Source organism: Arachis ipaensis, chromosome B10, assembly GCF_000816755.2.
Source record: "Arachis ipaensis cultivar K30076 chromosome B10, Araip1.1, whole genome shotgun sequence".
Taxonomy (NCBI): domain Eukaryota; kingdom Viridiplantae; phylum Streptophyta; class Magnoliopsida; order Fabales; family Fabaceae; genus Arachis; species Arachis ipaensis.
Window position 1 is genome coordinate 109,634,128 of NC_029794.2, and position 9,982 is coordinate 109,644,109.

The 9,982-nt window shown below is 29.2% G+C and overlaps 1 protein-coding gene across 2 annotated transcripts; it reads right to left on the reverse strand.

The window, feature by feature from the left end:
- LOC107622942 lies at window positions 2,152-7,969 on the reverse strand. 2 transcript variants are annotated; one of them, XM_016325022.2, is made up of 6 exons: window positions 7,787-7,969; window positions 5,964-6,047; window positions 4,804-4,872; window positions 3,769-4,053; window positions 3,576-3,683; window positions 2,152-2,816 (listed from the first exon to the last, which is right to left on the reverse strand). In XM_016325022.2, the coding sequence occupies exons 2-6, from the start codon at window positions 6,030-6,032 to the stop codon at window positions 2,388-2,390; spliced, it is 960 nt and encodes a 319-aa protein (XP_016180508.1). In that variant the 5' UTR covers window positions 6,033-6,047; window positions 7,787-7,969; the 3' UTR covers window positions 2,152-2,387. The 2 variants fall into 2 exon arrangements, with proteins under 2 accessions (XP_016180508.1, XP_020968885.1); XM_021113226.1 differs by having other exon boundaries at window positions 5,964-6,073.

A 9,982-nucleotide genomic window follows, 5' to 3' on the forward strand; every position in this document is an offset into this window, starting at 1 on the left:
TGTATTTTTTCAAACATTTTCTCAATTTTTTTAGAAAATAAATAAATAAATAGCAGAACGTAAATTTGTGGAAACAACTGCAGAAAAGTCTTACAACATATGTTATATATTGATAGCAGTGACAAGAAAATATGAGATATATGCATCATGGTATGGGTTACACATACCAATTTAAAATACCATTTTAACTAAATTTGTAGTATAATTATCCTATAGTTATTAAAATCAGTTGTTTCCATAACACTTCTTTTGAATATGCTTTTTTTATTTGGACTTTACTACTTAGCACACATTTTTTTTGGTTCTTGGTACGATACTTGGCACACTTTGGATTTTTATCAATCTTAAAAATTAAATCGGTCAATAAATCGATAGAGTTAAAAAATAAAAAAAAATGGGTAATATTCAATAATTCTAAAAAATAATATCAAAATTTATTATTTCAAACTAAATTAATAAAAAAATAGCACTAAGTTTTTTAACTAATAATTTACATATTTAAATCGTAGTGTAATATGGTACATTAAGATAAAAGGTAGCCATTGCAATTCCACATGTGACTGCTACTATATACAATTCACATTTATTTCAATGTACACATTAATTAAACTATACTTTATTGCTTGGTTTTACATTTTTAGAAAAAATGATATTATATGTTCAGGATGAGATTGATATTCATAATCGAATGTGAATCTTCTTATTATTATGTTCGTCATTTGAATACTATCCAGAAACAACAGTTACTTTAAGTTCAGAATATTATTAGATAGCTATATAATAAGTATCTTTTAAATTATGTAATGCATAAAAGTATATCTTTGGATTTATCTTAAAAGTTAAAAATTAAAGTTAAATGATATTAATTCTTTTATTAAGCACAGAAATAAACATCAAATTACTCAACAGTAGGTTCAATTAGAGAATAAAATATCCTATATTAAAAGAACGACTTAAGCTAAAAAATGCATAACAGAATATGATGTGTCTCAGCAAATATAAAATGCCATGAAAATAAAAAAGAAACTTCAATCTTTTTGCAGTCGTGACTATTTTTGTAGTATATCTTTCATATATGCATGTGCCTTATCCATAACTTCTGACTTCTTCATATTGAATTCGTTGCTAACCAAGTCGATTGCTAGCCTCATCCTATCATTGTCATAGACCTAATAATTTTAAAAAGTATGAAGCAAATAGAATAGGAAGCTGTTCTGGTATGACAATGTACTAAATGGAATGTGATGTTCCTCTCATTTTGACCATAGAGATATAACATAAATTAATGTGAACGGTCAAAATCTTGATAAACTATTTTGAGTGTACGTGAAAGGCAAGAGTTCACGGTGAATTTGCAACAGGTTTTATAGTTGACAAGTATATACACGCACACAATGTCCTATTTATCCATGACCCATGTGACTAATGTGAGAAAAAAGGTAGATGTGTGAATGGCTGAATGCATAACTTTTAAGCGAAGCCATTTTATTAGGTTAACTAAACATATCATCATCATTATTAAAAAATTGTTTTCTATTTCATATACATCAATTTCCCTCTATCACTCCCCTTCTTTGTTTCTTAAATTAATCAACTCATAAGTTTCACAAATTAAAATCATGTTACATTAAATTCAGTTGGTATTAGGAAAAAAAATTAAACCACTACTAGAAAATGACTTAATAAAGACAGATTTATAGACAGATTTGGTTTATATTACAGACGAATTTTTGGTTACCGACGGAATTACCGACGAATTTTGTCCCTCTGTAAAAGCCTTGTTGGAAATTATTTACCGACGGATTTTTTCCATCGGAAAATTACCGACAGATTTTTACCAGTTACCAACGGATTTTCCCTTTGTAAATTTTCCATCCATTTCCTGAAGACGATGAACTTTCCGACGGATTTTCAGACGAATTTTCCGTCTGTAATTTTTTTTAGATTACAGACAGAAAATCTGTCTGTAAATCTGTCAGTAAGATAAAATGGAATTTTTTTAGATTTTTTCATTGTAAAATAAACCTGTTTTATACAAAATAATATAAATTTAATAATTACAATTTTTTATCTAATTAGTATTCAAATATTTATAATATTACAAAAAATAAACAAATTCATCATATTATAAAGCTAAAAGAAAAGTATTATAAACAAGCAAGTCAATATAATTCAAGACATAAACAAAGTGTATTATCAACTATAATCCTTAGTATATTGTTCAACCATACTAAATTTATCAACTATAGTCCTCAGTGTCATCTTCATCCCCATCATCATCATAGTCTTCATCCGAAGAGATTGAAGGTGGCGGCAGTGGCAGTGGCGGTGGAGCAGTAGTGGAACTACTTGACGCTCTAACCTTCTTGTAATAGCTAACATAAGCCTCATTCCATCTCTTCTGTTTTCAGCTTTTCCTTCTTGGCCTTTCCAATTGCCCGTTCTAACTTTTCTAACTTCTTTTGAGTCTTTTCCAAAAGAGCCAAGCGTGTATCTAACAACTTACTAATACACTCATCTGTTTGTTGAGTAACACGTTGAAAAAGCTCTTCATTGAGATTATGAATCTGTTCTCGCAAATCAGGAACAGAATTTTGATTTGTAGATGCTCTTCCAGATACAGAGTTGGCAGAAGTGATTCTAGACTTAATAGAGCTAGAAAAGAATGCTCCTTTTCCGTAAACTCGATTCTTCTTTTGCCCACCACACACTTCCTCCCAAATCAAGTCTTCATCAATTGGTGGTAGCTCCATTCCTTGTGCTTGAGCCTCGACATGTTGGGCCTGAACTTCTGCTAACTTTTTTATAAACTTCTCCTGTTGCACAATGATTATTATCAAAAGAAAAAATACCAACAAATTTTCATCCTTTCCCAATAATTCAGATAGAATAAGCTCTAAAATATTCATGATTCTCATTACAAAATACAAAATAATATTCTCACAAGATAGCAACAGGAACAATTGGCGAAAGGAACAATTAACTAAAGTAGAAGAATAAATGACATAAATCAAGACATCAAACAGCTGAAAATATCCCAATTAGGTGGCATGCATTATTAACAGCATTTGTTTGCCACACACAAAAAAGGTTTTTAACAGCATTTGTTTGCCACACAAAAACTCAATTCATTAACATATCAAATACTCATTGATTAGAATCTCTCTCTCTCTCTCTCTATATATATATATATATATAATAATCTATAATTAGGTGAGCCAATTCAATATTCTTATATTCATGCATAGTTAGTTTCACATTCTTCAATATTCTTATATTCATGAATTACTGCAACATCTCACTGAAAATGCAGCAAAAGGAACAGTGAATCCATCTTTTTCAGATATGTAAATTAAAACACATGTTTCTTTGCTCAGATCTGGAAGAAATTAGAGTTTTATTTTGCTTGAAATGTTAAAAAACAAAGGTACTATAACTCTGGTTTTTGGATGTAATTCTGTTATAAAAAACAAAGTTAAAAAACACAACTACTACTAATAATAATAAGTAACAGAGAAGAAACTAAATAGTAGTAGTGAAAAATCTATCTACTTAATATTTATACTATATCTCACATGAGTGTCTTGAGAGCGTTTGTCCACCCATTTAGACTTGTCACTTTTAAGTGTGTGGGTTTCCTTGAAGACTTCCTCATGAGTTGGTGTACGGTCTAACTGCTTCTTCTGTTTCACATAAACACAGAATAAAAAATTTTTATATAAATAAATGTCTATTAAATAAGATCTAAAGCCACTTAAATTATGTTACCATCCTCTCTATAGTTGAGCTCAGTGGAATAGAACCACCGCAATGGACAGAACCACCTAAGAGTGACGCTCGATTCTCCCTCGCTTTTTTCCTTATATTTTTCCATTTCTCATCCATTTCCCAGTACTTTTCCAACACCTTTTTGTAAGCAGGAATTAGCCATTCGTGGGTTGTATCCACACCCTCACGAATATCCGACATCATTTGGCTAAATCGCTTACTTGTCCTATATTTAAAAGCCTTCCAAAAAAACTCCTCATCATCGTCATCAATAAGAAAATGGCTCTGCACATAAAAAAGATACTATAATATAAGATAAGACAAGAAAATAACCCAGTATTAAGCTCTTTTTGGATACAAGAAAATAACTCCAGTTCATGATTCATTGTTACCTCTTTTTGGATCCTGTATGTTCCTATTTTCCCACAAATGCATCTTAATAATGTTCAGCTCTTTATAATTTGTGCATCTACACTTAATACATGGGCATCTACACTTTCCTTCTGACTTCACAACATCTAACTTACTAATCATTTCTATAAACTCCTCAACCTTGTCATAAAACTCAGGTTTAATACCCCCTCTTGTTGGATTCAACCTATCATACATCCACACTCGATGGTGCCAAGACATATCTTACGAATTCGATATTTTTAGTACCTATAAATCATCCAACACAAGTAACATTTCATCTCTCATACAACACCCTATCAATATTTAACCATATCAATGTTTTCAATGCAATAAAAGCAACAACACAACATAAGCAATATTTCTTTTATCATACAATATCCTAGAAATCAATGAAGTTTATAATACAAGAATTGCACTAACCTGAAATCCAAGCAAAAAGTTGAAGAGAATTTAAAACATGTTAGGCTAAAAACAGTTAGGTGAGGCTAAAAACATGTTATAGTAGTGCAGAATTTAAAATATTAAGCTTCAGCTTCAGCTTCCACCAAATTTATTTTAATGTAGCAAACTAAATATTAAGCTTGTGAATAATCTATCAGGATTTGCTTTTTACAAAAATACCTCTTTGATTGTGGCTTTCACAGGGACACCAAGAATGGCAGTCTCATTCAACCGTCTATCTTTAAGGATCTAAAAACACAGCACAAGTGAGTAGTCTAAGTTAAATTGTAAAACATGTTAGGTGAGGCTAAAAGTTGAAGAGAATTTAAAACATGTTAGGCTAAAAACAGATATATTTTCCATTGTGTTAGACAATGTGGTTGTCTTGAGAAGAAAATCTCCTGCAGTGACAATTTAAAAAACATGACAAAAAAATATATGTATAAGCCTCATGGATGGAGAACAGTTCATATTTCTAGAATAAAAAGATTATAAATGAATGTATCCAGAGCAATATAATGAAAAAGGTTTCTATACATATAAAGTGGATGGATATAAGAAACAAAAACAGTCATATGAAAGGTCCATATTTGAGCAAAATATATGTGGCCAAATTAGAATATTAATTTGATTTCTGTTAAGTACTTAAGGAAAGTGAGAACTCACACCTTAAAAATCAGCTGTTAAGTGGGAAGAACCACTCTCTTTAAATACAACATCAAGCATCCCATACTATCCCTAACAATTTCTTATTAGTATCTATCATTATAAATCAAGGAATCTTCAATATATCTTTGTATTCCTCTGCCATCTAACTTCAACAACTCTTTCACAATTAAAAATTTGATAGAGGATTGTGCTTTGTAAGAATTTGCTTTGTTCTATAATGGAAAATGATGGTCAATTTGATTATATCGTGAACCTTTGATTCCAGGGATGCTATACAAATCCTAAGTATTTCATGCAATAATACTTATTTGTGGGACCAGAGCAAGTCAAGCATTCCTAATTGACTACCCACATGAAAGTTTTATCAAGTATATTAAGCCAAATACTGAACATGTGATAAATCTTTAGCTATTAAGTAACAAAAAACTAGAGGGATCAAATGAAAAAAGGAGGATGCAAGAAGATAGATTTAAAATAGCACTAGACAAAAAACCACAAACACATAATTGAAACATTTTCGAAACATTTCCAAAACTCTAGTGAGCAAATGCTCAATCAATAACCATGAAATTTTAAATACTATGACAACAAAAAGAAATGCAACACGATGACATGCTAGACATTATACACAGGTGCAGATTTAGTGGTATAAAATTTTCAAGCATACAAACCTGTATTGGCAACTTTTGAATTGAAGACGTTAAATATTTCAACCAAGCAATGAGCATCCATAGCTGCATATGTTATCTGCTCTTCTGTAAGAGGACGACATGACCAATCACTACATTGGAGTTCCTAAAGTAGTTATAAGTTTGGTTGACAACTTACGTAATTGAAAAATGCCATGGACCAAGTCCTTAAACATGGAATTCCAGCGGATAACCAAACCAGATCCTTATACAAACAAGAGATTCCCCATTCCCTTTCATATTATGAAATCTAAATTCTATTAAAACACACAAATATAGATGGCAATAACAGTCAATGAACATTACTATCTATAATTTGCAATATTTGTTTTGTGATGAAACAAATTGATTCTTCAGAAATCACTTTGCATAGCTAAGATATTCTAATCAATATAATCCTGCAAATAGGAGAGCAAGTATGTTTTCTTATTAGAAAGCACATAACAAGATAGAAGAATGTTTCCGTTTAAAACTAAATATATCTGGTTTGTCTTATTAAAATAAGATAGAAGAATGTTTCCGTTTAATAATGAGAAAAATAAACTATTTTTATGAAGACAAACATTAAAATCTGCATAATAAGAACAAAAATTCAGCAACTTCATCATCATCAATCAAGCACATATCTCATCAAAAATTCCGTTTAATTTCTTCTCAAGGATTATCTTTACTTTATCTTTAAAGAACCTTACTAAAAGTATTATATTATTTGTTAATTAACCAAATTTTAATTATTTATTTATTATATTTTCTATCAATTATTCAAATTTAAAAGAATAATATGGGTTGAGTATTCTTGGAAAGATTATGAAAAACCTACTAATTTTTTTGTTGCCTCTAATAATAGATTATTTTCTAGAGAATATTGCAATTCTTAATTTCTTAGAAGTGCATTATCATTTTTCATATTTCTTAGAAATATTTCATTAATAGTATCAAATAACAAATATATTTAAACTAGAAAAAGTAATAGAGCACAAGAAAAATAAGCATTGAGTCTGAGCCTGAGGGATGAAGGGTCCCACTCCCACACGGCAAATACTAAGTGCAGCTATATCCTCCTCAAAAGTTTACAACTGGCAACTGCAGCTTCTTCCCATTTTCATTTCCACCCAACTTTCAAAACCAACGCGCACTCACAAACTCTCATCACAGCCACAACACGGGTCAACTTTTCTCACTCACACTCTCGCATTATAAACAAACAATAAGGACAGAAATAGATCAATAATTTTTTTATGTTTAAGACATCCATGATCCATAAACAGCATCTACTTTAACAATGTATAATGAATTCTTATCAGATCCAGCAAAATATATAATAAATTGACCAGACAATAAATTGATGGAATAATAGGAATGTTAGTCCAGATCTGTGACATTAGAAATGCAAGCGGCTAAAGTTCTTCCAAATGAGCAATATTTAATTCTTGTCTCGGTCTAAACTAAGATTTCACTAAGAAAAAAAAGAAAGAAAATAAAGATCAACACATTCAAGAACCAACCTGAAACAAAACCATTGACAAGCACTAGCAGAACTAGTACCAAAACACCATTCTGAGGCTTTTCATCAAACAGCTTACATGCATCATTCGAAATGCTTTGATTAAATAAAAAATTCATCACAGCAACCAAATAAATCACAAAATCAAACCCTAGCTTAATCCCAAATCGGAAATGAAATCAAGCAGCAATTAAACTAACTGGAAGAAAATATAGTCACCATTGATGTTGGGTTTGAAGAGAAGAAAAAGTCACTGAAGGAGGATTAAAATTTATACTCATAAAAGTAGAGTTAGGTTTACCGAGAGTGATGATTGACAACGACGAGAGTGATGGAAGTCCCAAAGGTGTTGATGATGGAAGAATGCGGTGGATGACTGTGGTTATGGAACAGCGGTGATGGAAGAATGTGGCGCTGAGGAGCAAGATTTGGAGTGTGAATGGAGTCTGAAGCTGCTTGTGAAACTCGTTTGGAGTGTAACTGTGGAGCTCGAGGTATAGAAGTAGCGTTTAGGTTTAAGTCAATATTACCGACAAAAATTTTTAAATTACAGACGAATTTTTCCGTCTGTAATAATTTAAAACGCACCGTTTTTGTCCATTTAATTACAGAACCATTTCCCACGAAAAAAATTAATTTTTCTGACAGAATTATCGACAGATTTTCTTTTCTGTTTGTAATTTATGCTAATTCATTTTTTTTATTTTCCAACAAAAAATTCCTCTGAAATTTCGTCTGTATTTCCGTCGGATAAAATTCGTCGGAAATATCCGTCTGTAATAACTAGTTTTCTAGTAGTGAACTAGAAGAAATCAATGATTAAACAAAAACCATTTGAATTTCAATTAATTGGATATAAATCAAACCATTATTACAAATTTTAACATTTATATTTATAAATTTAAATAGTATTTAATTGTAAACTATAATTGAGTGTATGATAATAAATTATTTGTTTAATTTATTAATTTTAGATATTAATATTTAAAAAAAATGAATAATTATTTTTAATAACAGTAAAAATTTTACCACTAAAAGTAATATACTAATATGATAACATATCATAAATATGACTAAATAAGAATATTATATTTCAATCTCAATAAAGGTTAACGAGTATATCACCAAGATGAATAAGTCATTAATTTGCATAAATTTTAAATCATGATATTAAAAAAAATTTATTTAATTTTTTCTATAATAAAAATTTTTTTATCACTTTTTTTTAAAAATAAATATTTTTATGATTAAAAAATTAATTATAAAATAATTTATTTATAAGCTATTTTTAATACAAATTTTTATGTTTAAGGTCAATTTTAAATTTGTATCTTTTTAATGTTTTTAAAAAATAACATACATATTTAAGTTTTTTACTATTTTATATATTAAAAGATCAATAACTGACGTACATTATTAGTAAAATATATAACTTGTTACATTTTTATGTGAGTCTTGTGAATTTTTTAAAGGCATAAAACAATAAAATAGGTTGACTTTAATATGATTAGAATCTAAATATAATTATTCAAGTAAGCACCACTAATTATGTTAATAAAAAAATTTTGTAAAAAAAAAATGTGATTTACATTTTAAATTTTTCGAGTAAATTCATTTCAAAATGTAGGAATTAGACTCAATTATACTACATTTTTAAATGAAATATAGAATTTCACAACAAAATTAACATTCAATAAGAAAATAAATTTTAGGGGTGGCAAGTGGGCATGCCTACCCCGCCCCATTCTGTCCCACCAAAAGGTCACTATTTGGCGGGCTAGTCCCCCTTTCTGTCTATTGAAATGGTCCTAAATTTCTATCCCGTCCTACTTAATGGCAGTTTGGCAGGCTCTTTTTCGCTTTTTGAAAAATTATTAAACCATTATAATAAAAAATTATATAATTTCATGAGTATTTCAATAAATTTATAATTTCTAAAGACATAAAAAAATTATAATTTTTAGATTCACAAACATTAAAAAGTATTTATAATTCTAAATATCTAATATACATAATGATTAATCAAGTTTTTTAAAACAAAAAAATAAAATCAATATTGTTTAAACAAAACAAACATTGTCTAAAATGTATGATTAAATATTGTCCAACTCAAAGTAAAATGAACAAACATTCCAAATAAAAACACAAAAGTTCTAAATTCAATTATCATCTTAAAATCAAAAGTCCGTCTCGCCCTAGCAAAACCCGTGAATTTGTGAATTAGGCAGTGTGGGTTCGGTGAGTTTCTTCTATTATAGAGGACTTAAATTTCTAGTCCAACATGTCTTTTTTTTTCTTTGAGATACGCGAGCCAGTCCGACAAGTTTCAACCTGTTTGCCACCCCTAATAAATTTATTTACAGCTTTTTTTTAATTATAATTAATAACAAGACTTAGGAAAAAATATTAATATCATGATTCTCATTAACTAAATCTTAATATTAAGTAGTTGATAGTTTCATAAGTGAAAATTGTTAAGTAATAATATACAAATTAA